At 46.8% G+C, this 26,204-nt stretch overlaps 2 protein-coding genes across 2 annotated transcripts; one reads left to right on the forward strand and one right to left on the reverse strand.

Moving 5' to 3' along the window:
• Positions 1-693: 693 nt before the first annotated feature.
• Positions 694-7,274, reverse strand: THAP1 (THAP domain containing 1). Its single transcript, XM_074570596.1, has 3 exons — positions 7,013-7,274; positions 6,291-6,486; positions 694-2,951 (listed from the first exon to the last, which is right to left on the reverse strand). Exons 1-3 carry the CDS (start codon positions 7,081-7,083, stop codon positions 2,487-2,489), a joined length of 732 nt encoding a protein of 243 aa, XP_074426697.1. The 5' UTR covers positions 7,084-7,274; the 3' UTR covers positions 694-2,486.
• Positions 7,275-9,690: 2,416 nt separating this feature from the next.
• LOC141736070 (uncharacterized) lies at positions 9,691-23,224 on the forward strand. The gene has a single exon (XM_074569732.1). It carries the CDS (start codon positions 9,932-9,934, stop codon positions 11,633-11,635), a length of 1,704 nt encoding a protein of 567 aa, XP_074425833.1. The 5' UTR covers positions 9,691-9,931; the 3' UTR covers positions 11,636-23,224.
• Positions 23,225-26,204: the final 2,980 nt, after the last annotated feature.

Here is a 26,204-nt window from a genome sequence, read left to right on the forward strand (position 1 = left end):
AAGGTGCGGGGAAGACAGGCATCTTTGGCCAGGGTGGAAGGAAACAGTGCTGAATGTTAAAAGAGCATGAACTTACCATTATATTTTCAGAAGCAGCTGACATAATGCAACAGCTCATTGCGGCTGGAGCAGGGGACTTATTTCTCCATTTCTATATTGCCCATCCCTGGGAGTGTTCAAGGCCGGGCTGGATGGGGCTTTGAGCAGCCTGGTCTAGTGGGAGGTGTCCCTGCCCATGGCAGGGGGGTTGGAACTAGATGATCTTTAAGGTCCCTTCCAACCCAAACCATTCTGTGATTCTATGGTTCTCCCCATCCCCAGCTCCTGGCCCTGCCTTTTCTCGTATCAGATCTCATAGTGTTGGTCTTCCTCTGCCTCTCCACTACAACCCAAAATTGCTGCTTTAGTGACCTGAACTGGCCCACAGAAGGACTTGACCAGCAGCAGAACTGCTGCCAGCGAGAAGGGCAGTAATGGGAGTACACTGCCAAATGGCAGAGGGAGGAGGGGGATGGCAGGAGCACCCCAACCACAGCCATATGGGACTGCAGCAACCCACCGTGCCTCAGGAATTCACACTTCAAATTCCCAAAGAGTAAGAAGAGACAGTATTTTGCAGAGAAAACAGAAACAATCTGCTATCTGGCCACACATGCCAACAGTTTTTTAAGTGTCTCTTCCTTGCTACTTTTTGAATTTGAGCATTTTCAAGTTTATTTTAAGTATAAAGCATAACAGCAACAAGATGGGAACATTGTGAGAAAAAACCAGCATCTAAACGACAGAACTACTTTAGAAAAAAGACATAGAATATCAAGTTGGTTCTGGCAAAGTCCTGGGAAAATAGGAGAGAGAGCAGTTAAAAATCTAACACACCATTTGCTTTTTATTTTTAATCAGGTATAATAAATGTACACAAAAGGATGCATCAGCATTTTTGTTCATCTTATGTATATGAATTGGTAGGGGAAGTAGATACATGGCATGAGTGAGGTCAAAAGTATCGAGACTGGTTCAAAACATTTAAAAATGTCATGCTAACAGGATATTAAGGAAAGCTTTTAAAGCCATCGTTAGCAGGGCTTGATTAATTTCAGAGCTAGAATCCACACAACATACAAGTTTGACATCGACTGAGAGAAATAATTTTACTAATGTCTAATATATCCAGGAATTTCAGCTCTGAAGACTACAACAGGGTTAGCATGATGCCATCTTCTCTGATTTTGAATGACTTTATTGACTAAACAAATTATTAGAGAGTAAGTGCAAACTGCTGCACTACTTTGTCATGCTAAGTTCATTTTTAGAAAGAGTCTTAGTAAGGCCGAAGGAGAGGCAGCAGCATTTGAAATATTAAAAACCAGTCTAGCACCAAGCAACTCCCAAAGTCTAATTCTGTAACTGTCCTTTGGTGGATGCCTTCTGGGGAACAGGGGAAAAAAAAAAAAAAAAAGAAAGAAGGAAAGAAAATCACAGTATACTGAAATGAAAGTCACAAATGCCTGACACCCTGGATAAGTAAAAAAACTTCATTTCTTGAAGCTACACACAGTTGAGGTGTGAGTTAAGATCAACAATTTCAAAGAAGAGAAGAACATTCTACCCGTTAACAGTGTTTATGGGAACGTCACACTCCAACATATTGGGGATTGTATATCATCAAGGTGAAAAGCAGTCACCCTAAACAGTATGCTGTCTTCTTGATCCTGACAACAGTCCAATAACATAAATGTTCAGTGCACTTCGGGAGTATTTTTAAGTGCCCTCAAAACAAAAGCTCTCGTCAGCTATGCTAATGAATTTTCCTCATCTCCCTCATAAGACACACGTGGTGAAAGGTTACTCCAAAAGAAGAGGTTCATTTACATACCTCACCAAAGGGATCCAGGAATTAGACTTTTTGCAATGCTTTGAAGGCATAGCAACTGAGGTTGGAAGTTTTCCCAGGCTGAAATGTGTATCTTATCTTTCTCTATCTTTCTGCAGCACTTGCAGGTGTTCTTAGCTGGCCTAATTGTGCTCCTTCTGAAATCAGTGAAAACTGCTTCCTGAAGATCACCAGACCCAACATTAAATGCCTTGACAAAGCTTTGCACAAAGTGTACAACGACCTCAACTTCAGTCTCAGCCAGATTCAGTTCCCCATCCCCTGTAAGCATAAGACAGTCATTGTAAAGAAAATAAAAAAAAAAAAAAACCAGAACAGATTTTAAATGCATTCAACCTTGCGTCACTTCCTTCTGTAAAGCAATTCCGATTTTGTAAACTAAATGCATATTCTAATTCTGAGATGCTTGCATTTTCAATATATTAAAAGTGTATCAAACTGACAGGATAATGAAGAAAAAATGTGATCTCATTTGTATGACTGCTTATTTATTGTTTTAGGATTCAGGAGAGTCTTACACACAGAATTAGAGAGCATTTAGTTTTTAAACTAAATTTCTTGGCCTAGCAAAGTGAAAACTGATGTTCATTGACTTCTAGGCAGGTACTTCTACAACTTCAAAATAGTCATTGGGCAGAATCACATAGCCTTTTCCTGCCAATATGTCTTTTTCTTTCTGAAACTGAACAATCTCTCTCAGTTTTTCAATTTGTCTTTCCTGACGCCGGCATCGCTGTTGTGCTGTCTTGAGCTTCTTCCGCAGTTTTTCAACTTGTTCTTCCAGCTGCTGAATTCTTTTTCGCTGATGAACTGTATCCTCTACGGTATAGTTATGATCACAAAAAACAGCAAGATTGCTAGGGGTCTGGAGAGGAGGCATCAATAATCCAATACTTGGATCTACAAATCTGGCATCTATTTGAGACAAATGAAAAGAAGGAGTTGATGGAGACGGTGGTAGTACTGGAGCTGCTGGTGGTGGTGGTGGTGGTGGTGGTGGCGGCGGCGGCGGTGGCGGCGGCGGTGGTGGGTCTTCTGGCTGCTCTGCAAATTCTTCAGGCTAGAAACAACAAGGAAAAAAAAGTACATTTTCATGCTGAACATTGTTTACAACACAACTCCCTTACTACAGCCCCAGAATAACATAAACAACCAGGATTGAAATTAATAAAATAAATTTCAAAGCCTACATTTTCAAAATTGACAAACAATTATGGACCTGTTTTGTCTGGCTTCTCAACTGGAGATATTTTTAAGCAGCTTGATTTTCAGGGTTCTTTGAAACTCAGGTCCTTGATGTCTCAAATAAATCAAAAACTGAAGAATGTAGCAATTACTCTCACTTGAAGACTTATGTCAAATACATATCCTCTATCAGCTAAGAGCAAGAACGCAGGCTGTAGTTCCATAAAACAAAGTTCAGCTGACCTAATAACTCATCATTGCCATCCCATTCCCCTTTGTCCCTCCTTCTTTCTGGTGCATCTTACCATTATATACTTTGAACTTATCAGCTAACTTAATCAAAACCACAACAGTCTGCTCAGGAAGAATAAGGCTCACCTACTGAGGGGGTTGATAAGCTAGCAGAGCAGAGAGGTAGACACAGTAAAGGCCTGCTACTCAACAACTGGAAGGGACTGTGTCACTGGTTTCAGGCTGCAGCATAAATGTTTGGTTTCAAGAGACATGATGAGCCAAAATAAATAGCTCTTCAACCACAAAGCAGCCCTCCCAGCCCTGGTATTTATTCTTTGCTCAAACATAGTAAGTTGCTAAGATGACAAAAAGCTATTCGGTCTCCCACCATCACTGCTTTATTAAAAGTCAAAGCAATGCAACACGACGCATGACCTACACCTGTGCTGGCGTGTGGCAGGAGTGAGAAACAGGACTTCATGGCTGGCAGATGGGATGGAGAAGGAAGAAGCATGATTCTCACTTTTGGCAGTGAGAATATTGATTGGCTCAACTCCACATGAAACTGCAGTCTTTATCATACTGCTCTCGACAGGTTCACTTGTACGGTTCAGGACAAAATGGATCCCTCACCACTTGACGATAGGCCAGAGCAGAGAATCAGATTCTTTCTGCCCCAGAGGAAAGCAGTATAAATCAGAAATGCTTTTGTGTACATGATGATAAAAAAAAGGCACTGTTTAAACAAAAGGGCTTGCATATTACCTATCAGAAAGAAAGCCTGAGACATTCTCAGTGAAAGAGGCACTGAACCAACTTTCTAACTACCTACCTGTTGCCAATATTATTACTACACATAAAAGCATAAGGGACAACGTTGACTATAAGAGCAGCGGACAAGCCTCTTCATCTAAGTATCAAGTTCATCAGATCTGAAGCTAATACCTGATACTGGGGGGTCAAGATACCCCTCTTGTACAAACCGCAGTACTTGGCAGACAGTAACTGAGAAGGCAGTTTTGTGACTGGTGATCCTGACAGAGCTGCTCACTTTAAAGTACAAAACCAGCCAATGACCATTCTTACATCTCAACTATGAGAAATCACCGCTAACAGTGTGCCTATCTAATTCACACATTAATATATTAAAGAGTTTGACCCTATCACTATCACTTCCAAACTTTTCTACTAAAAAACAAGGCAAAGACGTAACTGGCAAAGAAGTTCACCCTTGTTGGAAGCACAAGCAAAACTCAGGTCATTGCTGGACAGCTGAATTCACATAGAGACTTCTATTTGCAGCTTATACTACCTCTATAAATACATTACTATTGTCACAACGTATCACAACGTATCACAGAGAACAGGTCGTTGGTACCACTGACACATAAGTGAATTCTAATTAGTTCTTACAGCCATTGAATGGTTCTCACAAGACATAAGTAAAGGAAAAAAAAGTATTTCAAATTACATAATGCAAAAGATGAAAAGCTGTATTGCAAAATCAGTGTGGATTCCACTCCAAAACAATCACTACTATTCTCTGCTACTATGTTATTTCTTGAAGATCTGTGGCAGTTCATTTAAAAATGCCATCAGACAAATAGGAATAGCACTAAATCCTTCTCCATAATTAAAAGGCACTCTTTTGTGTTTTTGTAGATCCAGGCATGATAATGAAATGGGGAACGTGGCCCACAACTAATCCTGCTGCAGCAAGTGCACTTTTGCAGATTATCCCCTACAACCTTTCAGCTTTCAGACTGTAAAAAAATATGCAAATATTTTACACATGACAAAGAAAATGTGTGTCATACAGACAGCAGGGAAGCATAATCAAACAAAAAAAGCTTAAACCAGCCATATTTACCTGGAAATTGTCTGTCTCCTTATATACCTTCTGCTTATATCCTCTTCTCTGTTATTAGCCACTTTTCATTTTTGAGATACATTCCCTTTTTACTTCTGCATCAAATCCAATATTGTATATAAAGTGAAAAATCAAACAAGCAAAAGTCCTAGTTTTCCTCTGTGCACTCCAACCCACTACAGTCTTTCACCTCCTAGACCTATAATATCCACTCTCTTGTTTGCCACTTCCTCTACAGCAGAGTGGCAAGAGATGTAACATTTTCTCCTTTACAGCAATTTAGAATCAATCTTTTACATTCTTGTCTTGCAGGTATTACATCACGAAGGAAGAACACAAAACTGACTTGCACCTCACAGTAAGTTGCTTTAGCAGCAAAGCAAAGGGAACAATGCATCTCACAGGAGACTATCATCAGAAATTCAGAGACAGAAGTTAGGGACCAGTCTGGCTTATGAACAAGGTAACTGTTAGGGCAAGACAGAGGTGGTTTCAAGCACAGACAGATAGCGGGTGCAGCTACTGTTCTGCCCCTCTCTTCGCATCTCACTTTAACTCTGTAAAACCAGAGGACAGAGCCCTTTAGAGAGGACAGTTAAGTTTCAGAACTAAGGTCCGTCACCTCTTACAACAGTAGCCACCAGTCAGCGTGGGAGAGTACAGTGCAATCTGCAAGTATTATTAAAGGCGCTCTAAAACTTCCAGTATGCCACAAATAACAGTTGAACAACTTAACTACGGGGCAACACCTTCTTACTTTGCTGCCATTCCATTTAATTCAGCACAAGGTTTTAACCGAAGTTACTATGCTTAGGCTTCTGCGTACGCACCCAAGAGCAGGGCAGAGCTACCATACGCATGTACAATGCTCCACATGCTCCAGAGCCTTGGACAGCCTACACCTCTGCTCTTGCCAAAGCACATGAGAACAGCTGTTGGACGTGTTTCAGCCACCACAGTCCTCCACGTGCCTCCAGGTGCCCATGCTCTGCCGGTATCCTTCTCCATCTGCATCTTCTCCCCGCTGCTCTGCTACATCAAGCCCTGGCTAGGCTAACACCAGCAACACACACATTCCAGTATCTTAAACTACGAGTGCTTTGCGTTTACCTTTTCACTGGGTTCAGTATAACAAAATATTGTGGGCACAGCATTTTCTTTCAGAAGCTTGTTGTTGCATTCCCTTTTAAAGCAATCGGGAGTAAAGTGTTCTGAGCAAATGCTGCTATACTTGGTTGGCTTGAAGTTTTTCCTTTTAACAGCGGCTTCCCATTTCTTGCACAGATCAGGTCTCGTAAGGGGAAACCTGTAAATAAGAAGCACTTTCATCTTGTCTGGAAAGCTCTTTAACGCGGGGTCGGGTTACGGCTGAGCACTGCTGCGACTAACTGCGCGATCGCTTCTTTTTTCCTCTGACGGGCCCATCTTCGGGGCCAACCCCCCCCCCCCACCCCCGACAACCCAGACCTCGCACACGGACCGGGATGGGGCTCTCAGCCCTCCGAAAACACAAGGCGGGGGGGCGGTGTGGTGTGGAGGTGGGGGGCCCTCTCCCTGAAAACGGCGGCAAAACCGTACCGCTCCCCGTCTTTCCTCAGCGACGCCCCGGGAGGGGGGAGGCGCAACGCCGGGATCCCGGCGGGTCCGTTCCCCTCCTCCCCGCCCTCAGCGGCCGCAGGCCCCGCCGCGCCCCGCCCCTCACTGACGCGCCGCGCGCGCCCGGCCTCCCCCCGCCCCCCCTTCCCCACAGACCCCGCCAGCGCCGCGGCCCCGCGCCCGGCCCCGGCCCCGCCCCCGCCGCGGCCCAGCCCCGCCCCGCCGCCCGCGCTCACTTGTGGAAGGAGATGGGCTTCTCTTTGTCGTATCGGTTCCGGCAGCGGTAGGCGGAACAGGACTGCACCATCCCGCCCTACGTCCCCGCGCCCGCCGCGGCCCGGCGTCAGGGAGACGAGCTCGCGGGCGCCGTTAATTCACCGTCGGGCGCCCATCCTCCCCCCCCCCCGCCCGTGACCCGCCGAGAGGGACAGGAACGGGACGCGGCCTCTCCCAACTCCAAGATGGCGGCGCCAGCTTCAGCGCAACTCTCGCGGTACTGGCGCTCGCCGCCCTCGCCCATTGGTGGGGTTGCGCGCCGGGGCGGGGCCTCCCCAACGCATCCTCCAATGGGGCCGCCGCCTGACAGGGCCAAGCGAGGTGTGTGTTCCCCGCCCCACCCACGCTCCGCCCCCTTCCCGCGGCCGCTGGCCCGCCCCCTCTCCTCCTCGCCGCACATCTGGGCAGCGGCGGCCGCGGCGCCCCGACACCGACACCGCCCTCCCGGCCCCGCCTACGCGCCGCAGGGCGGGGGCCGGGGCCCACCCGGGCCAAGGGCTGCTGAGGCCGGCGGGGGCCCTGCCCGTGGGGAGGGTGACCCCCTCCGCCGGCTCGTCCGCCCCCCGCCGTGCGGGGGACCCTGGCCGGGGATGCGCGGCCTGGCCCCGGGCAGGGTTACGGGCGGCGGCCGGGCAGCAGGCGGCTGTCACAGGGGCCGAGAGCCCCGCGGGGTTCCCTGGTTCTCTTCAGCGAAAAAAAATGGCAGTGGGGGGGGAAAAGAAAACAAACCCACCCACCCCCATTGCCATAACACACAGTTGCGCTAAGGGTGTGGAAAAGAACTTTGTTTCGCTCACCGAGACTTGGCTTGCAGGTATATCAGCAAATACCAGATAGCAACATAAATAAATTGATCTGTCGTTACGAATGTTTATTTTGAGCAGCTTCTGCATTTTTCCATTCTGTAGGCTCGCCTTCCAACTCAGGGAGTAAAACCACCCTATACAACTGACCAACAGGTCTTGTCAGAGGACTGACAAAAGGACCTACCTTTAGTGTCATCTCTGCCATGTATTGCATTGTATCTAGAATTTCTCTGACAATGTCCCCAGAACCAACTGAAACACCCCAGTTTCTTCTCTGTCCCCACTCAGGACCTCATTTTCTCCTCAGTCCACTTTCCCTCTCTGCACTTGCTGCGTAAGGGAAAGAAGAGAAGCTGCACTGACTTCAGCTTGGAGACTGTGGCTTCTCGGCCCAGACAGCCCTCTTTGCCTAGCTGCAGAGCAGGTACCAATCACTGCCATTCGTCGCACGGGAATATGACAGGAAAAGCCCACATGGCAGGCAGTCACAGCAATACTTCCACAAAGCCGCTAGCCACTCTTGTTAGCTGTTTTCAGTACTCGGTGTTGGCTGAGCACTTCTAGCTCTGCCCCTCTGCTGTTAGGTCAGCCAAGAGACAAGGAAATAAAAATAAGCTCTTTCTAGCACCACCTTCCTCACCAAGAAAGATATGCTTACTCCTCCCCTATCCACGCAAATGCCTCTGTTTGTGTCTTTTGCCTGATGGCTTTCTTCTGGACGGTTTTCTTCTGGACAGTTTTCCAGGCAGCGATTCTGCCACAGCCTCAGGGAGTGGCAGAGCAGGGCTGCCCCACAGGAAGATGAGCTGGAGTGTCTGGAGCCAAGGCGGTGGCCTTCACCAGCCTGGGCAGAGTCCTGCAGTGCCTGAGCAGGGCGGGCAGAGCAGGCACTAGTGGTTGGACCCACTGACACACCCAGAGGAGGAGAGGTGATGAACCAGGTTATGAGGTCCACCCAGGGAGTCCAGGCAGGAGCAGCAAGACATGGTGTCGGGAACAGAACTGGAAACACAGGTCCAAAGGTTCACCCAGGAGATGGGGCTGGAGAGAGGAGCACCTACGACGTAGCAGGGCAGGGACTGAAGGCCTTGAGCTGAGTTGAAATGGAGCTCCTGCCCCATGGGAAGGGTGAGTAGTTGGGGGCCCCAAGGTAGGCGAGTCAAGGTCATCAAGGCATTAGTGCACGTAGACTCTGGTCCTCCTATGGATCTGAAGTGGCATGTGTGGGGCAAAGTCCTTCCTGACTTGACAGTGGTGTCTCTACCTCCTCCCCCACTCCCAGTTTTGAAGCTATCCTGGGCACAGTCGAGGCACAGTGTGCCCATGCAGAGGGTGAGGCTACAGCACAGCTCAGCAGCATTGCTAGACTCCAGGAGAAGACGCGCTTGGTCTTGATGTGCAGGGAGGAAATATCCGCGGAGAAAGCATGAGTAGATTGCCAAAGGCTGATACTTCACTGAGGGGATGCTGTTGGATCCCGTCATGGATGGGGAGAACTGATGAATGTGTAGATGAGCGGCTGAGGCCCTCAGCCAGCAAGCTGACTTAAAAGAGAGTTTTCAGCAGCTCTGTCAGGATCACAACCATATCCTGAGCAGAGGAGATTTTTAAAAGACTGGGCGTAAAGCAATTTCCTCATCCTGTAAGAATTTTGGAGACTTGGAGAGGGGCAGGGGGGATTGTCTCAAGGGAAGATAACAAATAAATACCACCCCCAAACTGAAAAATGGTACTTTCGCATTTCAATAACGTTGAAAACACGTCTAAGCTGTTTCACACCCTTTCTCTAAACTTTTTTTTTTTTTTGAGAAGAAAAGCTGCGTCGGGTCCATCTCCTTCTTGCAAATGGCTTTTGCTCTGACAACTCGACATGTTTCCCGACGGCCAAGCGTTTCTCCGGCATACTTGCCAGCCGGCGTTGTCGGGGAGCATTAACCCTTGATACCTGCACTGCCCTGTGCCCGTCCGTCACAGACCCAACGCACGAATACCCGCACAGAGCAGCCGCCACGCGTGGGCTTCGCTCGCTTTGCCCGTGCTGGACGTGTGCCGTGGCTGGAGCATCCCCGGCTGATGCGCAGGGGAAACCCCTCGTCCCAGGCGAAGCCTCCGGCGGCGCCTCCTCTTCCGCACCGCAGCCGCGGGGCGAGTTTTCAGGGGGAAGCAGCGCGGGTTCCCCACGGACGCCCCACCGGGGCAACACCGGGGCTGCGGCGGGAAGCCCTTTCGCGCAAGCCCGGCGGGCGGGGAAAAGAGCGGGGGGACCGGCGCGGGCGGCTGCGGGGCGGGCAGTCGGCAGGCCCGGGGCGTGGCGTGGGGCCGGCGGCGCCGGGAGGCGTCTCAGTCCCCGCTGCCAGCCGAGGGCGGCCGGCCCCGCGGAGCAGGCGCCCAGCCCGGCCCGCTCCGCGCCGCGCCGCACCGGAGCCGCCGCCGCTGCCGCCGGCCGGCGAGGGCGGCAGCATGAGCGGCGGGCGTAGCGGGCGATCCGCCGTGAAGATGGAGGCGCCGTTCTACCCCGAGGAAGGACTGGAGCTGTTACCCGACTTCGTGCCGCTGCCGGGTTTCGGTACCGCCGGCGGACCCGCAGCCGATGCGGCGGCGGCGGCGGGGCAGAAGCTGCTGCTGGGCGCCGGGAAGAAGCGGGACCTGGCGGCCGCCGCCCCCGCGCCGCTGCCGGGGCCCTTCGCCCTTCGCCCGCCCGCCAGCGCCCGCGGCAGCGCGGCGGCTCTGCGCTTGCTACCGCCGCCGCCGGCCGCCGCCGCCGCCCCGCCGCCGCCCGCCGGCTCCGCGGAGCCGGCGGGCGGCGGCGGGGCGACGGCGGCGGCCCGTGGCGGCCCGGAGGCCGCGCTGGGCTCGGCCGCGGAGCTGCCGCTGCTGAAACTACCGCCGGCCGCCGACCTGGAGCAGCTGCTGATCCAGGGGGGCGCGGGGCTGGCGTCCGGTAGCCCGGGGCCGGCGGCGCCCGGGGCGGGGAGCGGCGGGGCAGCGGCGGCGGGGCCGTTTCTGTACAGGCAGCCGGTGACGCAGGAGCAGGAGGGTTTCGCCGACGGTTTCGTTAAGGCCCTGGCCGACCTGCACAAGCAAAACCAGCTCCTGGCGGCGCCGCCGCTCTCCACGCCGGGACCCTGCTGCACCGCCCGCCCGGGGCCGCCGGGAGCCCCCGCCGCCAGCGACCCGCCGGCCGTCTACACCAACTTGAGCGGCTTTAACCCCGCGGGTCCGCTGAGCCCCTCGGGCAGCGCCTACCCCTCCGCCTCCGCCCCGCCGCCGCCGCCGCCGCCGCCGCCGGGCCTGGCCTTCGGGGCGGCGGGTCTGGGGAGCGGTCGGCTGCCGCCGTCGCGGTCCCTGGAGGAGCCGCAAACGGTGCCCGAGGTGCCGCCGTCGGCGGGCGGGGAAGGCGGCAGCAGCGCGCCGACGCCGCCGTCGCTGTCGCCGCTGGACGCGGAGAGCCAGGAGCGGCTGAAGGCGGAGCGCAAGCGGCTGCGGAACCGCATCGCCGCCTCCAAGTGCCGCCGGCGGAAGCTGGAGCGCATCGCCCGGCTGGAGGAGAAGGTGAAGGCGCTCAAGGGGCAGAACGCCGAGCTGGCCGCCACCGCCAACCTCCTCCGCGCCCAGGTCACCCAGCTGCAGGGCCGCGTCCGCAGCCACCTCTCCTCCGGCTGCCACATCAACGCCGCCGGGCATCCTCCGCCCCCCGCCGCCGCCGCCGCCGCCGTCGCCCAGCCCCGGGAGGCTCCCGCCGAGGCGGCCGCCGCACCGGAGACCAGCGCCTGCTGAGGGGAGACCCCCCGCCGGCCCCGGCCCCGAGGCACCGCGGGGCCGAGGTGCTCGCCCGCCGCCGCTCTTCTGTTGTTATTATTATTATTATTATTAATTATTATTATTTATTTGCGCCCGAAGAAGGCGGTTGCAGGAGCCGGGTGTTGCTAAGCGTTTCCCGAGGTCTGTCGATGTTGCACTTAAGCAGCGAGGGTCTCCGTGGGTGGTTTTGGGGCAGGTGGTTGGTGGTGGGTTTTTTTTTTTTCAGTGAAGTACTTGAGGTCTGTAGAGATTTCGGAAAATAAGGAAATTCCTGTTTACAGAAAGATTCAACTTTATTTTCATGGGGGATATTAAAAAGTGTGTTTCCTAATACACCTTACTGAACTGTATAGCAATGGATAAGCTTTTCAAACTTAAAAAGAAAAAAAAAAAAGCCAGAATCATACCCTTTTGAAAAGATGTGCGTGTATATATATATATTTAAAACATAATATGGCTATGTATATTTTCTTGGTATTGATAAAGAACTTTTTTTAAAATACTGTCTTTCTCTAGAGCTTTAATTTGCCATTGAGAGTTAAGACAACTATGTGGGTGCTCTTGCACTTAATACGGCTTCGGTTTGAAAATCGAACCCTGGAGGGAAATGATTTTTGTTGTAAATCTTAAGCAGGATGAAATGCATTGCTGACTCAGTCATATGAAAATACTTTTCTAAACTGTATGCTCCATATTTCTTGTGCCAGTGCAAAACTGGGGCATTGATAGTTATTTATTGAAACTTGAACACTTTTGGACGTTGCCTAGACCTTATTTTTCTAGATAACACGTTAGTAGTGGAAATGGTTACTCTGGCAAGAAGAGCTTTACTTTTTTGTCCTTCACTGTGTACATTCCAGTAGTGTTTGCTCTTTGCTTAGTATAGTAACAATTCAGTGCTATACGGAAAAGGGCTCAGATTTGGGGTGGGTTAGCTATAAAGGTGGTAATTCCATTGTACTCTGTTTGAATAAATTGCAGAAATATTGTGGAGAAGTAGATTTATTTTTCAGTAGAAATCTGTATCTTGCTTCTTGGTCTACTTTGTTCTAAAGAAACTTTCTGCAATACTCTGGAGACAGAAAGAGTCAGCGCTAGAATGCGAAACATTTTTCTGGTTGGGAAGAATTGGTGTGATTTATTTCTTTGTCAAGATTTTACTAGTAGAAGAGAATCGCGAAGGGACTATTTCCTCTGATTAGACATAATCCTCAATAAGTTTTTGGAAGCTTTAGATCCCTTGCTTGGCACTACTGCCTACCTTTGCTTCTGCTGCACCCGTGTGTTTTGAGCATAGCCGCTAACGCAGCGCTGTCGAGCCCTGTGGCATGGTGCAGTGGGAAGGGTCTGTCGGAGTGTGACAGTCACCCCACCAGAAGCCCCTCGGTGCAGGGGCTGCGGGCTGGGCCTGCGGCTGGGGGAGGACAGGGCTTCTCCTGAGCAGATCCAGCTGCAGAATGGGGCCCGCTCCCCTCTTTGAAACTGTGCTAAAAACTCAGAGGCAAATCTTACATGGGGATACGTGTCTGTGCCAGCTGGTGAAAATGGGGGATTGTATGAGGAGCCGAGGGGGCATAGACATCTTTATGTGTACAAGCCATTGCTCAGATCTGTTAAACCCACTCAGGAGCTGTTAAACATCTCTTACTTCTTCTGAAGGCCACACTTGATGCTTTGAAATTCAAGAAGAATGGGATAGACTCACAGTTTTTCTTGCTTTTATTGGGGATACGTGAGTGCTATCTGTTCAGAAAGTTGAGCTGTGGCAGTCAAGTGTGTTGAGGTTTTTCTTTTAGTGCATAGTCATTCCTGGCACACGTGTGAAATGACATGACAATGCATAGTAATTGTGTTATTGTAGCTGAGATGCTCTGAGGATATTTCTTTTCTTAATGCATATGCAAATTAGGTAGAAGCCATATTAATCATTGTATAACTGTTTAATCATGTCACCAGAGCCTTTTTCGGTGGTTGAAATGATTGCCTGTAACAGTACATTCTGCTGTTAGAAATATTAATGAACAGGTGAAAAACCATTTGGATCTTAAGACAGGTTTAAGGACTTCAGAAAGGCATTCTGAACCAGACAGCATGCAATTTGTAGCGCTGCCTGTTATATAACAACTGGGTGAAAAAGAAATGTTTTTTACTATGTGGCAGGCATCACCTACCTGCAAGGATGCTGCAAGACTGGAGCAACTGATAAAGACTTCCCCCCGCCCCCTGAATTAACACGTTTTCCCTAGTGAGAGAGATAGCACTGCCTGGTAAATGCATTGATGTGAGACACTTGGCTTTACTGCATGCGTGGTGAGATGGGGTTTTTTGAAGAAATCCTGGAAAAAATCATAAAAATTACATGGGTTGACACAACTGTTTCAGTTCTTGTATTTGCAAATGAGTGTAGGGCTAGGTAAAGATCTTGCAGTAGGACACAGGACAGTGATAAATGCAGCTGCGCAGTACTTGGTCTTTACTTATTTTACCATTTTGGGTCATAATAAATTAACAATGTAGAAGGAGAAGTGGGTGATCCATAAAACACAGGAAACTCCTGCAATTTCCCTTCCCAGCCAAAGGCAGGGCTATCATGGGCTATAACCTGGCAGGGTTATAATGAGGTCACCCTTTTCAGCATGGTGGTGTTAAAGCTGGAAACCACCACACGTTACCTGTCTCCCATTTGAACTTTCTGCAAGAGCAGTCCTGCGTCCAGCCTCTCAAAGATCTTGTGTGGTAACTTCTTTGGTAGCCTGCTTTATGTTCTAGCTGACATCTGTTAGGTGGTAGAGGTGCTGACAGGCCAGCTCTGTTACCCTGATGACTGATGAGACACTACTAGAGAGGCTGGTGGCTCCAGCTCTCTGCCAGAGGCTACTATTCTGGTAGCAGAGTTGTCAGAAAGAAACCTGTTTTCTGTAGAGTGGCAGGTTACCTTCATGAATACCTTCTTTTGTCTGGTATTTAGGCTAAGACATGGGATGTAACACTGGCGTGAGCAAAACCTGAGAATAGTGTGGGTTGGTTGTGTTTTTTTCCCTGTTGGTTCTGCTATAGGTTGCTGCTTCTATAGCAGAGATGTGAGTGGATAGCCCAGCAGTTTAAACCAATATAAAGAGACTCAGCAGTACTTGCCTGCTGCAGCTGTCAGGGTTGGTTGGTACTGTCTTCTGAAGCACATCAGTACTCTGACTTTTACCCCCACAGTGTTCCTAAATCTTTAAATATGGCTTCTTTATCTTGTTCTGCCTCTTCTATTCAGTTTGTTGCAGCATTTTTCATGTCTGTTTCTTTCAGGTTTTGATTTTCTGCCTGAAACTTTGGTCACTGTGAGATCCTAAAAGATAGATACTGGGTAAAAATTTTCCAGACTGTTTATATGTTTTGCATCAATGTAGCTCCTTCTCAGTAACTTCATGCAAGTTGTCTGTATAAGAGTCACTGTAAAAAACAAAATAACAAAAAAAAACCAAAAACCAAAACCAAAACAAAAAAACAACCCAAAAAAATCAGTTTATCTTCAGTGGAACCTCAGTGGTTTTTAGTATTTTTCTTCATCCTTCAGAACTGTACCGTGTTTTTTTATACTTCTGCACACTTTTTGCTAGTCCTTACAAAGATTCTGACTGCGTGACTTGATTTGCAGGCTACCCTCATGCCCTTCTGATCTGGTTTTGCATTCCAGGTGCAAACCCATGACAAATAAGCATCCCTCTTTGTTTCTTTGCCCTAGGTGTAATGTCTACACTGGAGTTTATGCAGTCCCTTCCTTTGTCTGTTTTGGTTGGTGGATTTGCTCCTGTGCAAATCTTGATTGCTGCTCATCAGCCGATTTAGAATGCACTTGAACCGAGGTCTTGATCTAGATGTAAAGTGCCTTCCTATTTAGGTGCTACAGCACAATAGTTTGATTCGTAAGTGACTTTCATTTCTTTGAATTGTTATCAGATCTTTTCTGTCTTGGGGAGTAGGAGGAGGAGCGTTTGCGGTGAGGGAAGTCTTGTTCACCCCTTCCTTGGGCAGAGGGAGGAGCTCCCGTCAGATCTGCCCCTGCTTGCTGTGAGTGCAGGGGAAGTACTCTGCTACGACTGAGTCAAATGATGCCACTGCTAGAAAAGTTGATTGGTTTACTCCCCGGCATAGAATGGGTAGTGAAATCTGTCACTATCACAAGGTGTCCAGACGGGTCGGGTGGTTGGTGAGTGGTTCTTACTACTTTCACTGTGACTCTGCGTCGAGCCCATTTGTCAGTCTTAGAGAGCAGTTCCCAAAACACAAGTACTTTGCATACTTTGAGAAGTGTAGGTGTTTGGAGGTGATAAGTCCTGAGAGGGGTGATTCTGGTGGTGACATTTTTGTCATGAGTCTTTGATGGAATTGCAAGAAGTAAATACCTCAAAGGATTTGGACACTTCACTGCAGCTCATAAATTACTATTGACTATCATGCACTGTTCAAGATCAAAGGGTGGCCCTACTACAATTCTCTGTTATCTTGGTTCGTGCTTATGTCATTACTGAAGGAAGAGTCATCCTTTTTTGTTCATTTAAATATCTGATCAACCACGTCTCTCTCACCTTTGACAAAGGGATATCTCTTAAATTTAAGCCTTGAGGTATTCTGCAGTTTGCAGCTGTTAAAGTGGAAGTTCTATTTGGTAACTAATTTCTAATCAGTTACGTAGCTTGATAATACTTTCCAAATTATTGTATAGTGTTCGGGGGTGTCTGAAGTACAGATGCATGCTATGTCTGAATTACTAGTTGTGCTGAAAATAGTGACTTGGCTTCCATAACCTGAGTCTTGGCTATTTGAATCCAGTACCTTTTGAGAGAAAATTTCTCTATATCTGAAATTAATATGCAAGAACATCCCCCTCCCCAGTCTACTGGTAACATAAGTAATTCTTCAATCCATTTTATGTGTCCTTCTTTTTCTGCAGTGTAAGTTAAAAAAGAAAAAGAGACGAGTTACATTTTTGTTTATTCTTATGTGCAGCTGTAATTGCTGCTGGATAATTTTGCTCTTTCCTTACTTGATTCTCTTAGTTTCTATGTTTAGCAAGTAGACAAATTGGAGTATGGCATATCTGTGTACATACTTGATTTGTACAAAACCACTTCCATTTTCCAAGTATTTTGTTTGCAGTTTTACTGTAACCAAGAATGAGTGTTCAAGAGTTCCTAGGCTGTTTTGACACCCTTCGATTGCTTCACTGTTGTGTGCAGTGACTGTGCATCTTACAGCAGAGATGGACAGTAAAATTTGTCAGGGATTCACCGTTTTTAACATTTGGCAAGACCTGTATCAGCAGAAAAAGCCTTGAACAGAAAGCTTTCACAATGCACAATAATGCTGCAAATGTTGACTGATCTTTCTGATGCCACAGACACTTGCTGTGGAGCTGCATCAGGGTTTACTGTACCCTGTGCAGTATGATGAAATGTTCCTGTGTCAAACTGCAGAATCTAAAGTTTCTTATAACGCTGCTAATCTTACTGTGCATGGTGAAACTTTACTGTGAAGGCGTTCATGAATTAAATCTGAATTTATGGAGACTTAGGCCATTAGAGTACATTATTGAAGACAAGAGGTCTTATTAATTCCCAGTTGCTTCTGTCCTGTGTTTCAAATATCTCTCCCTTTTCATCCTGCCTATGAAGTGGCTTGCAGCTGTTTGTGCTGTGAAACCTCTCCCCTAGTGGGTGGTCGTAACTCAGAGGCGGGACAGAAGCAACTTGTGCATGAAGTGGTAGTGTGTGACAAAATAAATGTAGGTTTCTGAAAAACACTGCAACAGTGAGTGCACATGGGGAACCTGCTGTGTCTGTGTGATGCTAAGAGAGTCTAGAAATGTATACACCTAATTCATAACAAGGGTGGCTTTCTGAGACACCATCTTGTTGACTTGCCACAGGCATTGATCCTTCCCACTTGCTTTAGTCTGGAAGCACTTTTCCTAAGCTATTGCCTACTAGATGGATTACTTCCTGCATCAACACAGTCACAAAACGGATCTCTGCTTGGATGTTGCAACAGTCCACTGCATGTAGGTCAGTCAGGATGCCATGCTCTAGCTGCCTTCACAGGGTCCTGCTGAGGAAACAGTGGTGGGGAGAGGAAGGAAACCAGTCTAGGATGTGTATCTTCACCCCAATGCTGTGTTTTGAAATGCAACTTTCTGTTGAGTAGTCTTGATAAAAGTGTGTCGCTGATGTAAAAGCACTCAGTCGGGGGAGTTGGACTAGATGATCTCCAGAGGTCCCTTCCATCCCCTGTCATTCTGGGATTCTGTAATCTTGGTCGTGTGCCCACTGGGGACATGAGTTCTTGTGCTGGAGTTCTGGTTTGGGTGGTATCCTCTCCACTCAGTGCCAGCCACTGATATGGGAAAAGCCAGCAAATCTGAACTTTATGAACAAATTCTTCTGAAGCAGACAGATACCCACAAACGCATTTCAAGGTGTTGTGCACGGACACTAGCATGCATAGAGAAGGGCATGGTCAAATGGAGGAACTGTGATTTTCTTAGCTGCAGCAGTACGATGGGTCATCTTCATATCCTTTGGCATGGTTGAGTTCTCCCGGAAGAAAACTAAGCTGTAATTCTGTGGGTGATAGCAAGGTGATTTTTCAGACTTCCAGTCAAATTGGAGGACTGTCAAATCCTGCAATACTAAATTAATATGAAAAGATCGTTTATTTTAAAGTCACATTTAGCCTTAACGTAATCTGACGTGCTGTAGTTCATATGTAGTTATTTGCTGCAAAGTGAAGGGAAGGTTATTATAAATAATGTTTGCAAGGGAGTCACCCTAAATAATTACTTACCTGCTGTTTGCTTTTTTGTCTGTTACCTAAAAAGTCTGTATCCATAGTGTGGCTAGCTGTAAATTGAGCTTTGCTCTGAATTTCTAGTACTAGTAATTAACATGGTCTGCAATAGTTTAAGGAGTATGTGTGCTGGCTAAATGGCTTTTCGGGAGGAATTATGATTTCTGTAGGAATGCTTTGGAGTGATGGTTGACTATGAAGCCTTGCTAACACACGGAGATAATAGATATGACCAGTTCACTGTGCACTAATACACTGCTAGGTTGTGATATTTAGCACACTGCTGATAAGATTTACTTCTACTCTTACTTATTGGTTAAGAACTAGTTCAGGGTGGAATTGTAAGCCACCTAAATAAGGTCCACACAGTCTGGAGAGCTGTGTCACTGGAGATCAATAACAGACCCTCCATCCAGTCCCAGAAAAAAATATTTTTGGTTGCAGTCTTTCTTTGTTTTCGTTTTGGTTTTGCAAGTTTGGTTACTTTTCTATATTAAGTCCTGTTTCACTCTTCCCTTGAAATTTGTTTAAATAAATTTGAAAACCTTTCTGCTGAGTACCTTGAAGCATCTCTTGCAACTGTTCAGTTACAATCAGCGAGATTGTGGTATTACTTCTGTCATAGACGGAGAAAGCTGAAGCTGTTAAAAGTCAGGGTTCTCGCTGCAACCCTGTTCTCAGACCATGGACTGAACATTTGAAAAATCATAACCAGCAGCTTGAACTCTGCAGAACTGTTTGATACCATTTTCTTGTCCTTTGCAGAAAGCTTCCCACCGCCCTGAGGGATGTGTGGCCCTCCTGCACGATGTGGAAAATTGACCTTTAAGAACGAACAGCCTTTAAAAAAAAGGCTCATAAAGATAGTCTTGTGGTTCACACTGAGTCTTTTGAAGGATAACATGTTGAGCTTGAGAACTTTTCCCACACCTCTGTTTTTATAAATCTCCAGATTTTCATGTAATGTAGGACACGAGCAATGTGGTGGCATAGAATAAAAGTAATGGACTGTTCCAGAGAGCATAGTTAGGATTCCCTTCTTCCTTTTCCCGAGTAATTGCTAGGGAAAGATACTGTTATAAAACTCAGCCTTCTTAATGAATAGAGCTAGAGGTTGAACTCTTGTTTTTTCCAGCTTTTACCATTCTGTCTTTTAATATTCATGGAATGGTGACAGAAATAGTGGGAATGCACCGACTACTGGGGAGTTAAATAATCTTGATATATATAATATGTCACATAAACTACAGCCATAAGTAGCTAGGACACCTATTCTGTTTACAGTCGGCAAGATGACACCTTCAGAACAGAGATTCCTAAAATGGTGGCTAAGCTTCATTACCAGTCCAAAGTATTTTGTGCCAGTTACTCAAATGTTACTGTAAATCCTTCGAATGTTTGAAAGTCTTTCTGGGCACACTGTAACTGAAATCACAGCACAAGCTGGTATGTCTGTGGTATCTTTGTGGTATGTTACCACTTTCCCAGCAGGCTAAAAGTGTCTAATAAAAGTATACTTTTTTATTCCTTTCTCTATGCTAATAGTTAGAGATGATAGTTGGAGGAAGCAGCAACAGTAAGAAAAAAAAAAATCCAACAAAGAAATAAAATTTCTCTCCAATACAGTATTTAATGGTAATATTTGTTGTATGTTTAAGTGGCAGAGAATTAAGACTGATCTTCAGAATGCTTTTTAGCTTATTTTTTTTTGTTACGACTGCTTTAGTATCTTCTAAACTTCTCTTCTTTGGAAACTGTGCCCCTCCCTATTTGGCCTGATGACTGGTAATTTCACACTTATTTATTTAAAGCCATGGCAACCACCATACTGAAATGTCATCAAATGAAGTCCAGGTCTGAATGCTGACTGATGATGCAAAGGTCTGCTCTCTAATAAAATGTGGCCCGTGAAGGACGAGCTCCAAAAGACAGCTACGCCCTGTCTTCCAGCATTTGCTCTAATTTCAAGGCTTTCCCATGTGGTGTTGCTCAACATGTAGCAAAACAAGTTCTTGCGAGCCCCTTGAGCATTCCTCCGCATGTAACAGATTAGATATTCAGGCATCATTAATATTTTCCTTCTCTCCCCTCCCCCCCCAAAACAAAACAAAACAAAACAAAAAACAAAACAAACAAAAAAAAAACCAAACAAAAAAACAACCAACCCAAACCCGGAACAAAAGATGCAACACAAGCAAATCTCGGAGAATTGTTTCACTTTGTTGCAAAGCACTATTTGTTAATTACAGAGACACTTAGCGCAGTTCTGACACGCGAGCCATCAGCGTAAACACTTCCTTGCACCAGTGATTTTGCTTGGGTTGCGCGTAGCTACTTTGTAGGGGACAAAGGGGAGGGAATAAGTGTTGCAATATAGTATTGTGCAATTCCTGGCTTTCAAACTGAAAATGATGAGCAAGTCTGCATAGGCCTCTCACCCACGAAAATTTGGCCACTGATTCTTGCCACTCCCTCTCTTCTTAATTAGGAATGGGTCTACTGCGTTCTTAAGGTCAGAAGGAGAGAAGGGTAGAGATCTTCAGAGCAGGCAGTGTCATGGCTGTTGTGCTGTGAAAGGCCCCGAGGCTCCTAGTCCTTAAAACTCATGTTAATCTCCTAGATTACCTCTGGTCTGTGATGTTTGAAGGTAATCCTTAGGCTCCGTATGCAGGGTTTTACCAGGAAAGGCGGCTGGGTCTGTATTGCTGAATAAGTCTCACTGGCTTCATCTTTCCAAGTTTTTCAGTCTGTGGAGTTGTAGGATGTTGTTCCAGGGCAGTTTCTCTTTCCTGGAGTGGCTCATCCAAGGCTGGCTTGTTCTTCCCGCAGTTTCTGCCTAGACTGAAAATCCTTCTGAGGTTTAGGAGACCATACGTGTGCCTTCGCTGTGTGGTGTTCACGATGGCTAATATGGTATCACTCAGACCCTCTGAGAAAGGAGCAGCTCTGGGTAGGTGCAGACTGGGAAAGATGAAATCCATCATTCTTTGAGCCATGTGTCTTTGCATCTGTTGAGCAGAGCAACTAACTCCCACCAGCTAGAAAGGAGAGAGCTCTAGGGCAATAGGACCCAGTTTTGAAAGCGTACAGTGCTTTTTGGTGCCTGGTTCTTGCTGAACTTCCGCAATGCAGAAAATGCCTCATGCCCTGCAGAATCGTGAGCCTTGCAATATTGTGGGCTGGGGCTGCTGCTAGGATCACACAAGTCCAGTGGTCCTCATTGGGATTACAGTTGTGCCACATGCTGATCAACGGACCAAAGGGACCTCCTGAAAAGGAGAAGCAGCCCCAGCCACGAGCATCCCCAAGCATTCTTTTTGTCCAAAAGGAGAAGTGTGAGCAAACTGCCACTTCCTACAGCTCTGAAATCCAAACTGGTCCTTCCCAGGGCTTCAGGCATGGCGCTGAAACTTTCTTGTTCAGGAAAGCTGTTCAAAACGAAAGGTGGAGACAGAGCAGTTCAGATTTGGCTTTACTCTTCCAGCAGCTTACGTGCAACTAGTCGGTGGGTGGTTGTCTGCCTACATCCTTTCCTGGGTTCTTGTAAGTTGGGTTTACGTGTACCTTCTTATTCTGCCTTATTAAATTAGCTGGCACAGAGGAAGCCTCTGAGAAACCCTTTCAAAATCTCTGCTTTAGGAAGAATTTAAAAAAATTACAGTATTTGAATAGATTAAAAAAAACCCAATACAAACAAAACAAAAAACCAAACAGCAAAACAAATGACTTTGTATGGAGACAGAAATACTTCCCCTTTTTTTTGAACCTGATTATTTTTAGGAACTCTTCAAACAGGTGTGCTGGCAAGGATGTTGCACACAGGCGGAGGTAATAATAATGAAACAAAATTCAGTAGCTACTCATTTGCTGGATTTGGTCAGGAGAGGTTTATCAAGGACACTTCTGACAGCTTTTTTTCTGATGCGGTGATATTTTTTTTATGCAAACAGAAGCTACAGGGCTTAATAATATACAACTGAGGATTATGTCCATTGTAATTTTTTTATTTACTTTTACAAACTATGTAGTATTATATCTAAAATACTTATTTCTGAGACAAAGTGGACATTAGTTGGCATCTTGCACTTGATTAAATGTAAAACATTTTCTTAATTTAGTGATGTGTTTAGAAGAATACTGTAACTTACTAAATATACAACGGTGATAACTGTGTTTACAATAATTTTCCAGTTCCTACTGTTCAGTGGTAGCCAACTTGTTTAAGAATTAAAAGTAAGGCATACTGCGATTGGCAATCTTGGAAAAATTAACACAATGCTGCTACCACTAAATACTGTGGGATGGCTACCATGGGTTTAAATGGTAGCAGAATTGTATTTCAAGCCTCTGTCTTAAGTACTTACGACTAAAAGGCGACTTGCCTTGTGCTCATTTATGTATCCTTTTGTGTAGTACATCGGTTAGAAACCTGTTAATGATTGATTTGTAACACTAGGACCTTTATGGAGATCACAGTGGAATTTTTGTTTGTTTTTTGTTTGTTTCTGAACAGACACTTAGACATTTTGGAATGTATAACATTGATCCTTGTGCTGGAATTGTTTACATGCAAAAAGGTATTTATGATTTTTTGCAAACTGCAATGTGCAATTTTGTACATGTGTTTTAAACTAAAGAGTTTATAAGGAAGATATTGTATGTACAGTACTTGGACATGAGTATTTCTTTGATATAAATATCTAGAGGAAAATTAAAACTGCTTTATATTCATATTTTTGGCTGTGTTTTCATTATTTCAGCAAGAAATTTAAAAGTCAGCTTAAGGTATAGTTGTCGTTTGGTTGGAAAATCCAAGAAGAATTTGTTGATCTGGGCTTTTTTTAAAATATTTTTACTCATGCTTAATGTGCTGCTGCTTTCGATTGTATCAACATTTTGAAGTGCAAGGAAGGAAGAATTTCTTCTTGTAAAAAAGCTGTTCTTCAGGATAACTTCCCTATATGCTAGAGCAGATGCAACTCAAAAAAGTAAACTTTTGAAAAGGGCAAAAGAGAAGAGGAAGTCCAGCTCTGGTGACATCAGATTTCAGGCCATTACTAAGGAAAAACTGACTGGAGTCATCAGCACTGTGGGATGGGACTCCAGTTGCCCATGTCGGGACTTTTCTGTTTCAGCAGAATGAGCGATGGCAAAAACTTTTTGCCATTTATACTGGTCTGAAGCCACATCTGGAGCTAATCTGTTGAATAAGGCAACTCTTTTTCTTCCCCGTGATCATTCTTATGCCCGTTGCGACATCTTGACATACTCCCAAAGGAGAGCTACTCAGTAAACATTGCCACGTGCTAAAAACACTTCTGAAGTCCCACTTGAAAGCTCCCCTGCTCTGGGAAGGCAGCCCTGCCTTCCGGATACGTCCTTCCAAACTGAGAGGCAAGGGGAAGGACTGAGTGCCAAGCCCCACCAAGAATGCTCCGAGGATGCCAAGTTTCAAGTGAAGAGCCGAGAAGCGGGGCAGCACTGGTGGCGTTGGTTACACCGGCTCGGACCCCAGCGCACGGCTGGACCCCTGGCTTGCTCCCTAGAGGTGCGTGGGTTCTAGATCTGACACTGAATCCATGGTAGAGGGACGGGGTTCTTCTGGTGTGAGGTATGAAAGCTAAGATTTCAGAAGCATGCAGAAGTTGGGGGGGGGGTTGAAAAGGAAGCTGTGAGCACACTGTCGTTCAAGCTGTTGTATGTTGGCACTTACAGTGCATGACCGCATAATCAGTTTGGGGTGGGACTACTGTGACTTATAAATGTGAGCCATGCCTCCTTCAGTGCTCTGGGAGTTACTTAATGCTTTTTAATCTCCACATCGTGCATGACTGCGGGCTGTGTTTCACACATGCGAGGCAGACCACTCCTTTGCAGATTTCCACTCCACTCTAATACAGATTTCTTCCTGGGAGAGTCTGCAGCTCTCTTGCAATAATCTTGATGCTTTCCAAATTAAATACAGAGGGAAGGCAGAACAACAGGATGGTGAGAGCCTTTAACGCTTTGATAGATGCTTGAGGGTATTGTTGCTAATTTTGGATGTCAATTTGAGCTTCAGAGCCTAGTTCCATAGAAAAGTGTTTTGACTATGTGGTACAGGAACTGGTCTACTTGTTCTCTTTAAGCTTTCAGTTCTTCTGGCCTTGAGTGTCTCAGGGCCATGCCTTCAAAAGTCCTCAGGGAGGAGGTAGTTCAGGCTGATTGTGCTATATTATCCACAGGGTGTGGAGGAAAAGCTGGGTGCTTTGCACTGGTTGAACAACTTGTGTAATTGTGTTCATTTTTTTGCTTCTGAGATGGTCCCTTCCTCCTCCCACTCTGTCTCTGGGGTCCTTCAGGAGTGGAACAGACACGGCCCTTGTATGGCTTCCAAGAACAGTGCCCTAAGATAGTAATTCAACAAGTCATCACTTATTCCTGGGCATTGCCCCTCTTCTAGACTAAGTGAGGCAAAGGCTCGATGGTTCTTTTGCAGCCTACTCTTTCTCCAGCATGGGTGACTCAGGTTCTGGCATATGCCCCTCAGGCAATTGCATTAGTTGCCAGAAGTCAAATAGCAGATGACACAAAAAAGCTGTGAACCTCTTTCACTTGTCCTGATGTTGGCTGGTTACTTTCTGTTTCACCTGCAGCTGGCCGCATTAAAGTAATTTTTTGAAGTTTTCCCTTTCTCTGGTGTGACATAGCAATGTGCAAGATATGACACACAAGTTGCCTTGGGTTTCCCCCCACCAACTGTAAATGAGGTCAGGAAGTGTAAATGACAAGATTTCAGCACATTTGGGCAGATGTCTCATCACCTGAGCCATCCTGCCGAATCCGAAATTCGTGCCTTTGTCATTTTTGCTGCAGTTCTCAAATGTCAGTCCCAGAAAGACCCCGCTGCAGGGGTGGTGGGGAGCTGACGACTGTAACCGAAGGGTGCATCAGTTCAGAGAGGTGGTTGGGTGGATGGAGGCGGTTCCCTACTGTCAGCCTGTGGTCTGCATTTTCGGCAGGGCTCAGAATCTCCTGACTCCTGAGAGTCCAAGTTGCAAAAGCCAGTCACAGCTCCCTGGATACATGTCATGTCCCATGATTTGACTGCTATGGGTAATGCATCCTAATGATTGAGTTTTGGAGGGTATCTCAAAGCTCATTCTCCAGGAATTAAGTAACCTGGACCAGGAGGCACAGGAGGAGACAAATAGCGCAGCCAGGTCACATTATTTCTGACCATCTCCTTGCAGCTTTTACTCCTTTGTGGACACACTTGGAGACAGTTGCTCTCCAAGCCATAGTGTTGTGTTAAATAGACTCCTGCTCTGCTCATATCTGGCAGCTCCTGTCCACTTGTTGCCACAGAGTCACGTAACCTGCAACACAGCAGCCCTGAACACCACACTACCTAACCTAAATAAGCCTGGGATTAAATGCCCATCCTTTGCTCAGCTTGTTGTGGGGTTTTGGTTGCCTTTTTTTTTTTTCTTTAATCAAGAAAGTTTTTTCCTTTCAACCTGGTAGAGCAGTCTCTGCAGTTTCCATAGGGAGCTTGCTGCTCCTGGTGACTGGCAGGCAGGACAGCAAACAACTCAGCTGTCCATGGCCCTGAGCTGTGAGCCAACTGAAAGGAGAATGAAATGGGTTATTAGCTGCAACCATTGCATCTGCTTAGCAGCCTCCTTGAGGGGCCTGAAGCAAATCTTACCCCTGAAGAAGGTTTCCCATA

This window comes from Larus michahellis, chromosome Z (assembly GCF_964199755.1).
Source record: "Larus michahellis chromosome Z, bLarMic1.1, whole genome shotgun sequence".
Classification (NCBI taxonomy): Eukaryota; Metazoa; Chordata; class Aves; order Charadriiformes; family Laridae; genus Larus; species Larus michahellis.